This window comes from Neophocaena asiaeorientalis, unplaced genomic scaffold (genome assembly GCF_003031525.2).
Source record: "Neophocaena asiaeorientalis asiaeorientalis breed wild unplaced genomic scaffold, Neophocaena_asiaeorientalis_V1.1 scaffold962, whole genome shotgun sequence".
Lineage (NCBI taxonomy): Eukaryota > Metazoa > Chordata > Mammalia > Artiodactyla > Phocoenidae > Neophocaena > Neophocaena asiaeorientalis.
In genome coordinates, this window is record NW_020174277.1 from 303,424 (window position 1) to 322,140 (window position 18,717).

An 18,717-nucleotide genomic window follows, 5' to 3' on the forward strand; every position below is an offset into this window, starting at 1 on the left:
AAAAAAAAAAAAAAAAAAGTCATTGCAGATCACAAGCTGCCAAAATGATAGCTTTAAAATGTACTTAAAAAAAAATTCTGTGTAGTAGTTTGCAGAGAGCACAAGATTTGTACATAGTAGGGTAACTAACTCTTCCCAGTGTGCCTGGGACTTTCCTGACTTTTTTTTTTTTCCCTGATATTGAATCCCAGGAAACCAAGTTCCAATAAATCAGGACACTTGGCCACCCTAAGACATATAAACCTGCAGATAACGAAGTGGACCTGCTTGTTGTTTGGCCAGGTTACTTAAAGTCTCTGAACTTTAGTTTCCTCATCCGGAAAATCGGGATAATTCCTTACTGAGTCTTTGAAAATCTGGTATGTAATAGACGCTCAATAAATGTTAGCTCCCTTGTCTTAAGCTTCAGACTAGCAATGAAAGTTATATTCTTTATATAACCAAATTCTGTATTTTCGATTACAAGCCTTTTCATTTCCTTCCCCGTTCCAATTAAATCAAGGCGGTGTGTGTGTGTTTATTTTTTAGGGCCGTGCTTCTAATTGGTGCCTTGGTTGAGTGTAGTAACCAGCAGGAAAGCCAGCAGGGGAAAGGGGAGTTGGCTTTGAAGAACCCCCTCTAACCGCCCCCAACCTGTTAATTTAGTCTGTTGCTAAGTAACAGATTACTGCAAAATTCAGCAGCTTTAAACAGCAGACATGTATTATCCCACACAGTCCCTGAGGGTCAGGAGACCCAGAGAGGCTTAGCTGGGTGGTCCTGCCTCAGGGTCTGTGCTGAGGTGCCGGTGGGCCTGCAGTCCACTTCCTCACTCACTTGGGTGTTGGCAGAGGCCTTGGTTTCTTTCTGCCTTGGCCCCCCCATAGGATGGCTCACAACAGGGCAGCTGGCGTCCCCTGAAGCTAGTCATGTGAGAAGCATACTGACCATGATGGAAGAAGTCACAGTGGCTTTTATAACCTCATCCCAGAAGTGACACACCATCCCTTCTGCTGTGTTCTACTGGCCCCACACACAGCCCTGGTCCAGTGCAGGAGAGGATCCCTGGGGACCACCTTAGAGGCTGCCTTCCACAGATGCTAAGTTCACATGAAGACACCTCTGTCCTCTAATCCAGGGACTGAAGCTGATAGGAAGTGGCTCAGTGTAGGACTGATAATAACGGGGCCTGAGCCAGAGCCCACCTCTTGGCCAGTGCCCGGATGGATGCTTCCTGTCGTCCACCTTGCCTCCTTCCAAGCAGTGTGTCCAGTTGGCTGTGGGCAGGTATGTGCTGTGAGTTCTGGCGTTGGCAGCCACTTGGTGGCACCTCACACGTCCCCAGCTTGGTATGACCAAGCCTGCGGTTACTAAATCCCTCCTGTGTCCCGAGAACAGCTGCTGGGGGTGACACAGAGCAGGATAGACCCTCCCTTGCTGCGCTTTACAGGCCTGGCCTCCATTGACACCTGTCAGCCTGGGAAGTGCTGACAGAGGGTAAGGGGTCCCTCCTTATATTATGTTGTATTCCTTACAACAACATTCCAGAGTGGAGGAAGGGCTTACACTACTTAATGCCTGCTGGCTATCTGTTATATGTGCTATGTAACACTGTGTTTAAAAGGTAGGAGAACTGATCTCTGACTTAATGAGGTTTATTTCAGCTTAAGAGATGATTCCCCGCCCCCCCCCACCCCGGCTGATGGAGTTAGAGCAAACAGGGAATTGTAACCTAATTTGTAGGAATGAAAAACATTTTGTCCTTGACCCCTGTCCTAGTCTAGACTCTTGTCATTGTAATACAATACATGGATACTGTCTGCAACAGATTTCATTAGTCCCAAAGCCCAGCTTATGTACACAGCAGTAGTTCCCAAAAAAGCCGGGCTGCCCATCAAAATTACCTGAGGAACTTTTCAAAAAAAAAAAAAACAAATTTCTCAGCCTCTTGACTACTGAATCAATTTCTAGGAGTAGGTCCCAGAAATCTGTTTTTTAAAGCTTCTAGGTGATTGTGAGATGCGGACAGATTGGAAGACCCATTGATGTGAAACTGAAAGACGTGAAGGCATTCATTCATAGTTTCAGCCAGTAATTGGCAGTCTGTCAGGCACAGATCCAGGCTCTGAAGGCACTGATGGGAACATCAGAGGTGCTGCCCTTGAAGGCTTGGAGCTTAATGGGGCTTATGAACAAATGAGCAGATAATTACAGTATAACTGACAATCACAGCACTTTAAACATAAGCCTATAATTTTATCACTGATTGAGATGGTGGAAGTGATGATGGGCGTATGAAAATGAGGCCAAGGAGGATTGCCACCCTTTTCCCACTGACTTCCCAAATAGGTCTTAATATGGAGATTCCTAAGGTCTCTCTTACCAAGCATCATGAGTGAATACAACTGGTTGGTTTTGGTTTTTGTGTTTTTTCATTTTGTTTGTTTTTGGCTGCATTGGGTCTTCGTTGCTGCGCAGGGCTTTCTCTAGTTGCAGCAAGTGGGGGCTACTCTTCATTGTGGTGCGCGGGCTTCTCATCGCGGTGGCTTCTCTTGTTGCAGAGCGTGGGCTCTAGGCACGTGGGCTTCACTAGTTGCAGCACACGGGCTCAGTAGTTGTGGCACTCAGGCCCTCAAGTAAGCATGCTTCAGTAGTTGCAACGCGTGGGCTATAGGGCACGCGGGCTCAGTTGCTCTGCGGCATGTGGGATCTTCCCGGGCCAGGGATCGAACCCATGTCCCCTGCATTGGCAGGCGGATTCTTAACCACTGTGCCACCAGGGAAGTCCCTACAACTGATCTTTTAAAATTTTAATTGAAGTATAGTTGATTTACAATATTGTATTAGTTTCAGGTGTATAGCAAAGTGATTCAGTTATATATTTTCAGATTATTTGCCATTATAGGTTATTATAAGATATTGAGTATTGTTTCCTGTGCTATATAGTAAATCCTTGTTGCATATCTATTTTACATATAGTAATTTGTATCCGTTAATCCCGTAGTACTCCTAATTTATCCCTCCTCCGCCCCCCCCTTTCCCCTCTGGTGACCATAAGTTTGTTTTCTACGTGAGTCTGTTTCTGTTTTGTATATAAATTAATTGCTGTTATGTTTTAGATTCCACATATAAGTGATATCTGATATTTGTCTATCTCTGTCGGACTTACTTCACTTAGTATGGTAATCTCTGGATCCATCCATGTTGCTGCAAATGCAATATTTCATTCTTTTTTTATGGCTGAGTAATATCCCACTGTGAATACAACTGGTTTTGTTTTTGTTTTTTAACCTGATAGTGTTATTTTAAATTAATTCTGCATTTATTCTCATGGATAAAGCTGTGTGAACTCAAAACCACTCATACATATTGTCACCATCCTCTTTACAATGATCTTATGAACGTGCCCTTTGAAAGGCCATACCGGGTATTTTAAGAGAGGTAGGTTGTGGGGTGGGAGACTTGGCTTCAAACTTTGGCTCCACCCAAAGTCTGTGACCTTTGGCATCTCAGCCCCCTCTGCACCTGTAGTAAATGAATGAACTCATTGGGCATCTACCATGTGCTAGTTGCTAGGAGTACAAAAGGCATGTCAGGTACAGGCTGACTTCTGCTCTGTGCTGATGGTATGAACACTGATCTTCTCTTCCACTCGGAAGTCAGTGACCAGTGTCCCCTTAACATTCCAGAGAATTTATCTAGAGACTTAAAAGTCTCCTGGATTTGCACATATTATGTCATCCCATCCAAAGTAGAGAATGCCAGAGCTGTGAGGTGTGGATGTGGGCAGGTTTCATTGCCCATGGACTTGCAGGGGACCCCAGTCTATGGCTTAGCAAAAACTCTCATGAACATTGAATGTGAAATTGGTCAGTGCCAGAGGTCTTTGTAATGATGATGATAACACAGATATGTTTGCACCTATTGTGTGCATGCATGATTGTAAATATTTTACATATATTATTGACTCATTTAATCCCATAGAGAAGGCACTTTCAATGGCCCTTCTTTTACAGGTGAGGAAATTAAGTAGCTGGCCCAAGGTCACACAGCTAGTAAATGGTGGAGCAGGGGCTGGAACCCTGGCTGTCGGGCTCCTGCCCAGTGCTCGCCACAGGGTCTTTGCACACTGCCAACCACTGTGTTTCAGGAGGGCAGAGTGATGTCTGTCTCCGTCAGTCGTTTTCCTAACGAGCAGTACTGTATACTGCCTGGCACATAGTAGGTGCTTGTTAAATATTCAGCTGCCTTTCCGACAACTGGTAGCATGAAGGGCAGTCACTCTCAGCATCACCAGGAGCACAGAAGTAAAACCAGTCATGGGAAGACCTGATCCCGGCACTCGGGTCTTTCACCTTGTCGCACCGCCTCGTGTGGATTGATGAGTTACTGTCAGCAAAGCTCTTCGTGGGAGCAGAGCTCTCCATCCGTCCACAGCAGTCTGGCCTTCATCCAGCGGCAAGGGGCTTTCTGTGTCTATATTCGCTTCGTCTTCTTCCAAATGACAGTGTGCTTCAACCGAAGCCAAATGTCACTGGTTTTATTCTTCTGATTTCCAATGAGAATTGAGTCGCCCGAGAGTAATTTTCTACAGTGAACCCCTCTCCAGATGCTTGTGGGGTAAGTGGGTTGGTGTGTGGGGTCTTTACTGGGGAAGAACTTTGATGATATGTTCTGTTCCTTAGCTCTGAATAAGAATTCCCCTAGAAGCTACTAGAGGCCAAGGGGGAGTCACTTGACACCTAACCTGGGACTTGGAGAAAAGGTTGAAGACAGAATGAACAGGGAGGAAGGACCACAGATGATTCATTTAAGAACAGAGTGGGTGTGACCCTCCACCGCTTTAGAAGAATAGAATGTCCTTCGGCAATGGTTAGAATAGTGCTTTTCAGTTAACTGGTGGCAACCAAGGAGTTGGAGGTGACGTGGGCTTCCCTTTCAACCTGTCTCATCTAACTTTTGGATAAGGGAAAACTTGAGTGTGGCAGCATTTACAGTCCCCGCCCCCCCCCCACGCCCCAGTTGTCCATTACACCAGAACGAGGGGCTCAGCCTTTAACCACAGCGCTGACCTATAGCAGGACTTGGTGGTGCCTGGCGGTGCCCCAGCTTTGCAGTGACTGGCCTGAAGCCCAGCCAGAGCTGTGTCCTTTCTCACGTGCTTGCTGTACAGTATGTACAGTAGGAGAGAATGACTCCATCAGAGTATTAACGAGAGTTGGATGTGCCCTTAGAATGAGGGTAAGAAAGTATGAGAAGCTTTTGGGGGAATGAGAATAAGCACAGATTTCTGGATTGTCGGAATGAGGGGACCACACCAATTATCTATTGATGTGGCAGATAATTTCTCCCGAGCCAAGATTTAATCCGGAGTTATCTTTTTATTTTATTTTATTTTTTTTTGCGGTACGCGGGCCCCTCACTGCTGTGGCCTCTCCCGTTGCGGAGGACAGGCTCTGGACGCGCAGGCCCAGCGGCCATGGCTCACAGGCCCAGCCGCTCCACGGCATGTGGGATCTTCCCGGACCGGGGCACGAACCCATGTCCCCTGCATCGGCAGGCGGACTCTCAACCACTGCGCCACCAGGGAAACCCCGGAGTTATCTTCTTTTTAAGTGCCAGCACTCTAAAAGGATTCTCTTGTCAACTTGCTTTCATATCTGGAGGCTTGTTAGTGCTTAGATGTTTTTCTCCTTAGGGTCTCTATGACAGTTGTATATTTTAACATTTCTGAGCAGATGTGGTCATTTTCCTCCTCTTATTCCCAAGCTGATTTTCTCCAACCAAGAAAAACCTTTTTAAATTCAAGAAACAGTGTTGTGACTACCAAATTAAAGCACCATTTAATGTTTTGTGTTATTGGCAGCAACTTGGAATGTTCCCATGCCTGCTTAACAGGAGTTGACTGTTAAGGGGATGAATGGGTTGGAGAATACAAAGTGGAGAGAGATTTCCTCCTGACCCCTTGGAGCTGGAAGCTCAGTTTAGCTGACTCATTTTTAGACGAACTGTGACAATTCTAAGTGAATAAATAAATAAAACAGGACACGATGAGGAAGCTAACAGTAGTTAAATGTCTGCAGTAAACACATCTTTAAACCAAAAGCAATGTGACTTGACTGATTTCACAGGAAAGGGGGCTTTCAAAGCAAGCTGACTTCTCCCTGCCACCATGGCCTTGGCAGCAAAAAAAACCAGGGCTTGACCCTGAAAATCAATCGTCACTGCTAAGCTTGAGAGTCAGCAAACAGCCTGGTTGTGGGTTTAGGTAATTAACTTCCTTTAGGTAATTCACTTCCTTTATACTTTTTTTAAATCTTACTATCCTTTAAAACAAATTTGCCTTAAGATCTCAGTACTTTTCACGTGCTCAGCAGCTCTCTCACTTTCTTCTGCTCCAGGTATAAATGGCCAAGATGCTCAGCATTTGCGTTCTTACCAAGACCAATAACTTCATCTTGAGAATCGCGGTGGGAGCAGCTTTCCTTAACCCCAGCGACCTTCCCTGTGGTCACCCCACCACCCCATTGGCTCACAGTTTGTTGTCTCTCTTGGGGGCCGCGTGAGAAGGGGGGGGCACTGGTTTGCCATAGAGCTTGTTGTGTCTTGTTTCAAGCCTCCAGCAAATTCTGTGTGATACTAGATCACAGTGAAAACGAATGCTTGTTCGGCCTCACGCAGATGACTCACCTGGGCCTGCTCCTGGGGAGAGCCAACTCATGGACAGATGGATCTTCCACAGGAGCCCGGCTCTCTTTGGGGGATTCGGGTTTTGCCCTTTTGTGCCCTGTTTTCATCAGTATTTCCAGGTTTGTGTATTCTGAGCTGTGGTCGTTTGAACGTTTCTCTTGAATTTAGGCCCGAGGCTCACGTAGTACACGTGCCAGGAACTTGCCGCGTCACAGAACTAATCTTTGATTTAGATGAAGGTGTACTGAATGCTCTCTCATCCTCTTTTAATACAGGGTAGTTACTGGCCCTAGTTAATCATTTCTTAGTGAGATACTTACAAGGAGGCGCAATTGTAATACAGCTGCATGGTTACCAGAAACAGTCCCGAATTTGATAGTGGGAAGTGGCTTTCAACTAAGAGTGTCTTTTGGGAAATGTGCGTACAGAGGAGTTCTTTAAAATCTATTCTAATTTACCTGCCCGTGTTCTCTACCCTTATCCTGTTTTCATTGTTGTCATTTTCTGTGTGTGGCCCTTGAACTCGTAAAGAGCTTTTGGATGCTGTTGTGGTTGGAATTTTCCTTAATGTATCTGATTACTCCCTGTTGTGACCTGTCATTCTGGGAGGCCCGTAGGTTGAGCGAGTGCCAGAGACTCCTGGTTAAAGAGGGTGGGGAGGCGATGCTTGGCTAGGTGTCAGCGTGATCTGGCCCCTGGGAGGTGCTGACTCTCCCTTTTTCCTGTCTGAGTGTGGGGAACCAGTCACATCAAAGAATGGCTTATTCTTTGGCTGCACTCAGGACCAGAGCTCCTCTTGCGTGGGCCCAGCACATGGGCTTGGTCCCTGCTAGTACAATTGTCCAGAGCAGCTGTGTGCCTGAGTGGCCCAGCTCGCCCGAGCTGCCAGTAGGTTGCCTGGTTGTTAAGAAGTGACGTTCCCAGCCCACGTGCAGCTTGGAAGATAGGGATCTGCCACAGTCAGGCAGGCCACAGACCTGGCCATGCAGTTGGACACCTTGTGCAAAGTGGGTCATGCCATTCCCGTGATCCCAGATCGCCAGGCAGAGTGTCAAGGGCTTTGCAGGGCCCCGTGCCTCTCCCGTTCCTTTAGAAAAGTACAAAAGAGTACAGCTCAGCCCACAGGCTGCTCAGCAAGTGCACAGTTCGCCCAGCAGGGCGGGCCGGCCTGGCGGGAGTTCACTTGCTGGGACCTTTTGTCCTGTTCCTGCCAGGCGGGCCAGCCAGGGAGCCGCGAAGGGGATGCGGGGACCGGTGTGAGTGCAGCTAAGGAGCCGCCTCCCCTGCCAGCCGGTGGCCACGAGCTCCCCGCGCCGTGGGGTTGATTTCTGTGAACCCCAGTGGGCGGGGAGGGGAGGACAGAGGGGAGATGGCCCCAGGCCCCTGCCCCCAGCTGGCCCTCAAACTGGAGTGCCCTTTCTCTCTGCTCTGTGGTCACCATCTCCGAGTGGCGACTGCATTTTCCAAAGTAAATTTTTGCTCCGTGATCCCGTCTCCTTTACCCTGCTTTATTTTTTCTTGCTGACGGTCACTTAACGTACCATATTTTACGTGTGTGTTCCTGCCCAGCCTGGAATTTTGTTTCCTGTTGCACCCGTCAGGGCCGTCCTGCCTCTGCTCCTGGCATGGGGCAGGTGCTTGGTAAGCATGTGGTATGAATGAGAAATGAATCCATGGTATTAAGGGACCTGGACGTGTGGCCGGCTGGACAGGAACTCAGAACTGTGCTGAGATGATGAAAGCAAACCTTTGCTGGAGAAGCCTCCTGGTGACCAGTGTAAAAACAGCCCCTTCTGAGCAGGTCACGGGACGTGTCCAGTTGTGGGCGTGGCCCGGGGAGAAGCTGGGGGAAGCCATGAACGTGGCCGCGTCCAGCCCACAACCAGGCCTCCGATTCCCCGGCCAGGGACTCTGCTGGTTAGGGCCTCATGTTCCCCCTTCTCAACGTAGACGTTTCAGGAATTATGAGCAACTCTCTCTGAAAATTACTACTGTTGTGATTGTTTGGCTAGCTTTTTCACGTGTTCCCAAGTTGGATGGTGAAAAGTTCTGCAAGCCTGAGAGAATTCTCAAGCTGAGAGGAAATGTGGTCTAAGAACAGCTGGGCTCTTACTGGCAGAAGCGTGTGGAGATGTTCCGTCTTAGAATGAGCCCCTGTGCTGCCACCTCCTGCAGGGCTCAGGACGGGTTCAGATTCGGATCGTTCAGGGCAGATGGCCTGTAACAGAAGCCTTCAGTATCACCACATACTAGATCCCGTAGTCTCGTCTGGGGGCCTGCTGCTGGGTTCAGTGCAATTGGACTGAAATTTTGCCTTGTGTTTAGCCAGGCTGCTTTTCTGTTGCCGTGATGTCAGCATTGTCATCTTTGTAACGATGGGTCATTTATACCCATTCCTGGGCCTCATTTTTTCCCTAAGTCCACGAACGTTCTCCCCCCACCTCCACCCCACAGGTCTGTTTCCTGTCATTTTTGAGCATTCCTTGACTTCTGTTTCCAGCTTTTCTACATCCTCCCTACATAGAAACCAAAACTGGTTGCAGGCTCCCATGAAAGGGCTCTTAGTTAAAAATGAGAAGCGTGTTCTTACTGTTTTCGTCAGGTGTGTTCCTGACGTTAGATCCCAGAATGCTGTTACTTGCTAGGACTTTTACAGCTTGCTGTTAATGCGTATGTACATCATTTCCAACATCTGCTTGTTGGCAAACTCGGTTGGTTTTGGTGTTCAGCACGTGCCTTCTCCCCCATCGTGAAAATCTAGTCCGTTCTAGGCCTCCAGGCGAACTCTTTGTGTTTTTCCCTATTCAACAATCCTTTGTACACAGGTAGGTTTAGTACGTTCATTTCAGCCTCATCTTTCATGCTCAGATAATGCTTCACGCTGACAGGTGCCTCTCTCTGGAGATGTTGTCAACTGTCCCACCTTCCATTGCTGCCCCCTGCGGGTGTTAGGACTTGCATTGGATGTTGTGGGCTCACTGGTGGGAGTTTAGTGGGCAGGGCACACGGACGCTGGCGGTATCCACTGTGGAGTGGACCCTGCGGCAGACACACAGCAGGAAACCTTTATGGGAGGGCTTTCTGCGCGCCAGGCACTGCTCTAAGGACCTTAGGTGTATTGGTGTATTAGATCATTTGCTCTTCTTAACAGCCTGAGGGGCAATTATTATTTCCCACATGTTACAGGTAGGAGGCTAAATAAGTTGTCCAAGGCCATATTACTATTAGGTGGAAAAAATGGGTTTCAAACCCAAATTGTCTGATAAGGAGCCCAACGTGGAGCCTCTTAATCACCTGCCAGCCTGTCACGCTTTTCTACCTAGTTGTGTAGCTGTTGAATGACAAAGGTGGCATATCTAATTGTTGGCACTTGGGTGTGTGGGAGCTGGTGGCTTCTTGGCTGAGGGAGTCCGCACCCTGCAAGTCTCCCCCCAGGGCAGGACAGATGCTGGAACGGAACCCTGGTCGCTGCTGCTTTCAAGGTGTCATCGATGGCAAATGATTAACTGCCTAGTTGATGAAACCAATTTTGCCTTTGCCCTTGGAAGCAAAAATATTTGTGGTTATTTCTATGAGAGTAATGACCAAGACAGTTAAACGTATGCCTCCGAACTTTAATATAGAAAATCCAGTCAATACACAGATGAAAAGATGCTTCGCTACCCTGTAAATGTAAATCTTAAATGGGGGGAAAATAGGGAGTTTTAAAGTCTTAAAGATGGAGGTAGGTCTGTAACCAGTGATAGGAGATCATCTCTAAGATGTTGTCAGTGAAAACAATCAGCAATATTTTTCCAAGCCTTTTTTTTTTGCAGTTACCACAGTAAGAACATATTTCACATGGCAGCTGAGTACATCATACTCATAAGTATGGTACAGTAACACCGAAGATTCGTGACAGTATTCATTCTCACTAAGGGCAAAGCACTGTGATTATTACGATCAGTTTATTATTTCTAATGCGAAGTTGACTTGATCATCTATTAATGGGTTGTGACCAACAATTGTAAAAACTCCCATTTGGCATGACTTCTTTTGTGCTCAAAAGAGAGAAATCTCTGGAAGTATACCCAAGAAATGGTACCAGTAGGCTCCTTCTAACAGTGGGGTGGAGGGCTTGTGTTGGAGCAAAGTGATGAGATTTTTCTTACCTCCTCTTTTCATTTTAAATGTTTGAATTTTTTTTACTATGGACGTGAGTACGTTAAGACAGTAATTAATAAAAGTACCCAGCAGAGGAACTGTCTTCTCCCTGTGGCGGTCCTATTTGCCCCGATGGGCTCTTCCCTGTCTGCCTCCTTTCCATCCAGTTCCATCCTTCTCCTCACTGAGATTTCAGCTTCACGGAGAGAGTTTTTAAAGAGCTGAGAAAAGAAGCACAGAAAACTGGCGCTTCATTTATAAAGTGAATTCACGGGATTGTGTCTTTTCTTTTGATTTTCAAATTAGAACTTAGCCCATAAGTTACTTTTGTGAGTTTAAAAATAAATGGTTTGTACATGAGGAACTTAACCTTGTCCAGGGCATGTTCCCTGAAAAGAATTTGTTCTTGTTGTTTTATGAAAAAATACAAAAAGCATTTTGAGTAGAGATTTAACCAGTGTCTCTTTTTCTTAATAGGTTTTAAAATGGAACACTTTGATGCATCACTTAGTACCTATTTCCAGGCATTGCTCGGCCCCCGAGGTAAGGTGGTTTTGGGTTTTGCTCCCCCCTCCTTCCCCCCAGCTCCTTGTTACAGGCACATGTAAATATTGCACGAAGACATTCTAGAAAACATGAGCATTTTCCAGTGATTAGACTAACGCTTTGTCCTGGATACCAGGGGCTTGGAGTCCTCTGAGGTCCCCTGGCTGCTGGGGCAGAGACACAGGTGCTGTGACCCTCTGCTGACTGGCTGGAGCTCAGCTTTGCCGTCAAGCTTGCAGCCTGAGAATGCCACAGATTTCACCCCTACTGGTGACATGGTTTCCTCAGTTCTTGTGAGTCTTCAGCTGAAACGGACTTCCAAAATGCACTGCTGCGATAGGAGTTTAAAACTCTTACCCTTTTACAATTCTAAGGGCTTTTTTTTTTTTTTTTTGCGGTACGCGGGCCTCTCACTGTCGTGGCCTCTCCCGTTGCGGAGCACAGGCTCCGGACGCGCAGGCCCAGCGGCCATGGCTCACGGGCCCAGCCGCTCCGCGGCACGTGGGATCTTCCCGGACTGGGGCACGAACCCATGTCCCCTGCATCGGCAGGCGGACTCTCAACCACTGCGCCACCAGGGAAGCCCCTAAGGGCTTTTTAATGTCCTTTGGTGTTGTGTCACGTCAATGGCTAGATATATACACCTGAGCTCTTTTGCTCTTCATCATTCATTACCTTTTAGGAAGTAGGTCAGCTCCATATTACACCTTCTTCTAATGTCATCTATAATGTCTTAGTTGTAAAGAAGGAACTTTGGGAGTTCCCAGGAAGATTCTTAGGAAAACTACAAGAGGCTTTTAAACAGATGAAAAGATTCTGTTTCACTTGTGGTTTTTAAAATACAAAAGAAAACAATAAAAGGAACTTCATCTGTTAGTAAGGCAGAGATGAATTAAGGCTGATACCATCTGTGGTAATAGTGAGGGTGTAGAGAAAGTCTAACTTGGGGTGACCTCTCTGGAGGGCACTTGTGGTTTCTGTTGAAATTAAAATGCTCATGTCCTTTGACTCAGCAAAGGTATATATAAGGAAGGTCCTTAACAGCATTGCTTGTCAAAACTGGAAATAATCTAGAAGCGCATCCATAGGGGACAAGTCAAGTTAGTGTGCAGCCCTTGGAAAAGAACAAGCCAGATGTATCTCTGTGTGCTGGTGTTGGGACGATGCCTTCTTTGAGTGTTGCTGGATCAAAAATCCAATTTTAAATGGCTGAAACAATAATAAAAATTATTAGCTTACATGATGTGACCTGAGTCACTTCAGGGGCTCCATGATGATACCCAAGAACCCCGTCCTTGTCATTTCCTACCTTGCATCCTCGGTATGTCAGCAGCTCTGTCCTCAGGATAGGTTTTCCCACCTTTCGTGGTTGCAAGGTGGCCGCTGCAGCTCTAGGCTGCACCTCCAGAGGAGGAGGGAGAAGTCTGATCATTTGCACGGTTTTAAGAACACGTAAATTCTTCCCCAGAGCTCTTCACAAACTGTCATCTTCTCAGAGTTCAGTGGCCACAGTTGCTCCACATGCTTATGTCTGAGCCAGCCCCCAGGGAGTGGGTTAGGTCTCCACAGTTGACCAGATCCCTAAGGATTTACCGCCTGGGGTTGGGGCCAGCCACCCAGGAAGTACTTGGATACTTGGTCACATAGAAGGATGAAGATCTGTGATAAAATTTAAAAAGCATGGTGCAAAACAGCGTTAAGTAAAAGGAAATGGGAGGTTTTTGTGGGCGCATTTATTATGTTTGTGATTATATGCACGTCAACATTTGTAACAGTCTGATGTTAGTTGCTGCGGAGGAACTTGTTTTCTCAGAATCGACAGCTTCCAGCCCAGAGCTGAGAACAAAAGGGGTTAAGAATCATCTTGTTAAGTTCGCTGGGGGGGGCCCGCTTCCCTGAAGGGCTTCTGAGAAGCACAGTTCGGCAGAAACTGGCAACCACCACCCTAGCATCACTAGTGGGGAGAGGGTGGAGGGCATCTCCCTCTAAAGCCAAGAGAAGAAACACTGCGGGAATTTAGGGTGTCGGCAAGAAAGGAGACCGACAGTGGTTCCCCAAGCGGATGTGTGCTCCACTTAACCTGTGCTTGTCCTACAAGGTCAAGGGAGAGAGCACTGCAGAGAGTAGCAAGATGGTCCAGCCAGGAGCTCAAAGAAGGGGCTGAGACACCGTCCCCACTTAGCTGCTGTGCTTAGAGGATACGGAAGTGAAACCAGCATGTGCCTCTGAGCTCCACAGTGGGGGGGCCTTGGAGGGTATGTAGAGCGAAGGGCAGGCTACAGGTTTGGGGGCTCACTGCAGCAGGATGCAGAGGGGGACGTGCTGCAGAGGTGGCTTCCTAGGAGTCAGCCAGAGGATAGAGTTGAGTCTTGCAGGGGACATATAACACCCAAGGGATCCGGCTGCCAGGGAGTTTGTTCCCAGCCATGGGAGGGCTGTCAGGTTGCCGCGGGCAGCCACTTGGAGTGCATTTTTCCTTTTCCTCCTCCTTCCTGCCTAGGAGAGGGGAGGGGAGCCAGGGAGGTCCCTCCTGTGCCAGTAATTTCCTTGAATCAGTATAGGTCTTCCCTCTCAAGCTTCTGTTCTTCACTTACCTGGTCATTGCTGCTTCACCCTCACTTTTAAAAGTATCATCCCCGCTGCTGTTGCCCATGGCACTCGTGGCAGACGCTGCCTGTTGAATCAGACACTCTCTGAGCTGGCTGAGTGGCACGTCTTCTGAGTCTGCGCATGCTGGGCAGACTGGCTGACACTGGGCTGGGATGGAGGGCTTTGGAGCTCAAAGACTGCCATGTCTAGGGTTTCCTTGTCCCATGCATAATTCAGCAAGCCTGGTTAATCAATCCAGTTAATGGAAAATTGAGCTTTCTCCTTGGTTTCTTTAAGATTCTTTGGAAAGGATTTTTTTTAATTATTTAGCAAAACCTGTGAATAATAACACACGTCGTTATTCAGAACATGAGTGTGAGCCTCACCTTGAGGCTGTATATTGAAGACTCACAGTTCCTCTTCCAGTTGCTTTGCTGGCTTGGGAAATTTTAATTAATGTTTTAATGTTTGAAAAACATCGTTACTAGTTTTGTATCTACTTTGTTAATCACTAAATGTTGTTTCTTTTAATATTTTCCAGATCCCAGAGTAAAAGGATGGTTTCTTCTGGACAGTTATATCCCTACTTTGCTCTGCTCCATCCTATACTTGCTAATTGTGTGGCTGGGACCCAAATACATGAAGAATAGGCCGCCGTTCTCTTGTCGGGGGATTTTAGTGGTGTATAACCTTGGACTCACGTTGCTGTCTCTCTATATGTTCTGTGAGGTAGGTCAGAGGTTAACACAGCTTCCTCTCACTTAAATGTACTCGTGTCACCGTCCTGAATTGTGCTCCTAAGTGGAGAAAGGCAGCTGCGTGGGGGGAGAGAACAGGGAGGGCAGGTACAGTAATGTGTTTCGAGGATGTTATAAAATCGATGTTTCAAAACGCCAGAGTTATTTGTACAAATGTGCCTTCTGGGCACATCTATCTAAAATAGAAGGCTTTGCTATGGATTCTTTTGTTATTTATGTTCTGCATTATGCTCAGAATTAAAATTAATATTTTCAGAAATACTCTTACGCAAGCAGAACACAGAGTAGAAAATGAACAGAACGCAAAGAACAGATCTGTGAGCATTTTATTATGAAGCATTTAATAAATGCCTGGTTCTTGTTTGGAGGCAGCCGGGGAAGGAAGTGGGTGGAGTCTGCGTTTGGTATGTTTGTGGTCGGTCAGCCCTCTCCATCCTGATCTGATCACTGTAGACAGCTTGGAGCTTTGAGAGGTTATTTTTTTCAAAGCTAAGAAGAGTAGATAGTGAGGTCTGCGTTTAGGGTTGGAACGGTCTAAGTTCAGGCCAGATTATTTTTTCTATAAAACAGTGATGTTGAAAACCAAATTTGATGATCTTGAAGGCTTAAGGAAGAGTGAAAGACACATCGGAATCAAAACTTAAGCCTCCTATTTTGACAGTATAGTCACTTAGCCTTTAAAGCTAGAAGGGGAGGAAAGCTCCCTCCGTGATAAGTAAGATTTGTATGCATTTTTAGGGGCAGGACTACACTGTTCAGGTTTATAGCACAAAACTACTGCTAAATCTCTGGGGCTGAGACTCAAGCCATACGTAAAACAAACACTTGCAAGTACTCCTGTTTGGATTTTTAACCTTTCATTTTGGCTTCAGTTCTCCAAGGAGTAGTAAAAGAGAAGAAAAGGGGAGAAATCAATACGAATCTTGCAGTGAATTCCCCAGCAGCCTCGGGCTGTGACGGGGGTCTCCCCGTGTGTGTGCGGGGGTGTGCGTGTGATGCAGGAGCTGGTGGGAAGCATGTGTCTGATCGTCAGAGGCACTGCCGCTGGGAGAGGTTTGGGTCTGGTCCCCCCCCCCACCCCCAACGTGTGTTTCATAAGCCAAGGTAAAGGTTTTATGACTAGGCTGGTAGATGCTACTATCATTGCTTTTATGCCTGACAGTCTGTGAAATGCTCACAACTCCTGTTTTCCTTCCTTTCTGGCCTGTTCTAGAGCGAAAGCAGTTTAATTAGCCTCCGAGGTGGAGACTGCGGGCCTGGAGGCAAGGGCAGTGCGCAGGAGTGGGCCCAGCGCTGTGCTCATCTCTGTGTTCCAGGGACAAAGCCGCAGCAAGCTGTCAGGTGTCTTAGAGCGAGCCGTTTACTTTCCCCTACTTGATAGATGGTAGAGCCATTTCCTTAAGAAGGCTCTTATAGAGTTTATTATTACGCCTAGCAATATTCTAGAGAAAAAGTATTTAAGACTATTAAATCTTACAGAACTTAAGTATCTATCTGTCTTATACGTTTCTCAAGCCCTAGAGATATAATTACAACTTCATAATTAACCTCTCAAACAGGTAATTCCCTGGTAAAGAGGGGAAGAAGAGTGCTGGGTAGATCGCCTCCAAGTGCATGTGGCTGAATTTGGGGGGTTCTAAAAGCATTGTAATAGGAAGTACAGATTTCCCTCCAAGACAGCTTGGCGAAAACATTGGAAGATGTTGAGCAGTATCTAAGCCCTGAATAGAGAGATTCAGGAAATAGAGGAGGAAAATAACGTGCTTAACCCACAATTTAGAGTACATAGGGAAGTAATGGATGAGGGGGCAATAATCTTTAAATTAAATCAAGTTTATAAAAATAGGCTCAGATCAGATATTCCCGAGTTGAAAAGAAACCCTAGTACCCACATTAGATGATATTTCTTTTTGATTTTGTCTTTTTTTTTTTCCTGTACTTACATAAACCCCTCAGGAATAACCTTATAACATATCTTTCGTCAAGTTTTAAATTTCATTTTAGCTACTGGTTTTTCCTCTTTTTTTGCTTAGCATTTATAGTCCAATGAGTACTGAAACACGGGGCAGTCATGGCATTTTACAGCAGAACAAACTGAGGGGACCATGGAGCCCAGCTGGGCCCCTCATTTCAGGGAAACATCCCAAGAGTTGGAGCCATTGCCTGTGGTCACACCATTGGCATGGTCACAACGATTAGTCTTTATTTACCCACCTGCTTATCTACATATTTGGGTCTGTAAAGAATCTTAAAAATAAATATGTAGCCATTGATATTTCTGTTTGTTTAATCCTGTGGTATGAATTCTCAGCTGCCTTGGCAAAGTTTTAGGTTAATATAAAGAAAATTAACTGTTGCAAGGAGAGAAGAGAAATCTTGAAAGAGGGAGATAAAAAGGAAATGAGAGAGGAGTCAGGAAGTTTTAAAATGACTGGAAGAAGAAAAGTAACCAAATGACTGTCTTGTAACTGTGAAACTGAGTTTAAGGTATAGAAAGAGCTTGGTCATAGCTTCTGCACTTGGTAGAAAGAAAATTAAAAAGAGAGACAGGGCTTTACTTCTAATTGCCTCATGAACGTGGTGTTTTATTTCTGGGAAGGAGGTCATAATCCCTGACTAGAAGTATGTTTGAAAGTGGTATGTTTTACATTAGGAGTAGAGGACTTCATGGCAAGCATTTTTTCATTTATTAAATTAGGTGTTGTCTAAGGTCACAGTCAGTGGTAAAGCCTCGAAAATAAAATGTTAAGTTATAGAAGAGAAACAACTTAGTTTGCATTACTCACTCAGCTTTGTAAAACGGTGTCCTCATAGCAAACATAAACATCTTGTGTGCCGTTCTACCCACACCCCTACTCCTCCAGCCCCCCCTTCCCCCCCCCCACCTCCAGGGCATGTTTCATCTGAATGGAAGCCCCACTGTGTTTTCAGACTATCCACACATCTTTCCCTTTGTCCCCAAGATTGAGAATCCCCACCCACCAGATGCCAGATTGTGACTTTTCCCTCATTGTGCAGGGTGTACCTGGGCTGGACTCAGGTTTCCCCTGGCTCACCCAGTAGTATAACTCCTTAGTTAACATGTCAGACACTCAGGGGGCTGCTCTGTCCTGACCTGGAACTTTTTTGGTATATCCGCCCAGCCCCTGGCCTCTGGCCTCTCGTCAGCAAAGCAGGGAGGATCCAGTTGCTTGGTTTGTCACGGTCCGGAGGGGAGCATCCCTGTGCAGGGATCGCGGGGCTCAGCAGTAGCAGCAGGAAGCAGGGTCAGCACGCACAGCACGTCAACCTTAAACTTGAATGGAGAGAACTGCTGGCTGCCCTCCTTAGCAGCCTGCCCCAGTGCCCCATCCACTTAAACCCCCAAGACCAGGTTATTCCTTTCTTTGGGTCTCTGCCCCACCTAGAAACTCCATTTCCTTCAGACCTAAGCCTGCCTCAGTTTGACAGTCCCCGTCTCGTTTCTGAGGACCCTTCTCAAGGTCAGTTCCTCTGTGACACCTTGAGAGGGCTTGGCTCTAGAGCAGTGATCCCAGCCTCTCCTGCCTCCCCGTGGTCCCGAGGAGCCTGACGCCTTCTGTCCCATCACGGTGCCCCCAGGGGTGCCCACGGTGCCTCCAGCCTTGCGTCTCTCACACACACCTCACTGGCTGTAGTTACAATGTTCTTTCCACATCTTTTCCGTCCCCTTGTTAGCATGGCTTCGGCATTAAGACATAAAAAAGCAAATGCCAGAACGACATTTTACTTTATTTAATAATGATAAATCACAGATTACAAACAAGATTATTTTGATTGTTTATTCCCTTGCAGTTAGAACTGTGTGTTGTGAAGTAGTGTGAGAAAATTCAGTGAAATGATTCAAACATTCAGAACATTTAAAATGTAATTTTAGAGAATGATTGATAGCTAACTCGATAGGTGATCTGAGTTGGCATAGATTCAAAACTTACTTTTTCTTTCCCTTTGCAATTTTTACTTAAAATTGTAAGTCCAAAACTACTTCAGAATA

At 46.4% G+C, this 18,717-nt stretch overlaps 1 protein-coding gene across 1 annotated transcript in view; it reads left to right on the forward strand.

Annotated features, from left to right (window-relative positions):
* The window catches only part of ELOVL5 (ELOVL fatty acid elongase 5), a 70,902-nt gene that overhangs the window by 34,232 nt on the left and 17,953 nt on the right, over positions 1 to 18,717 (forward strand). The window contains exons 2-3 of the mRNA XM_024755856.1: positions 11,290 to 11,355; positions 14,489 to 14,676. Coding sequence (XP_024611624.1) covers positions 11,298 to 11,355; positions 14,489 to 14,676 — 246 coding nt within the window. The 5' untranslated portion in view covers positions 11,290 to 11,297. The remainder of the gene's footprint in view (positions 1 to 11,289; positions 11,356 to 14,488; positions 14,677 to 18,717) is intronic.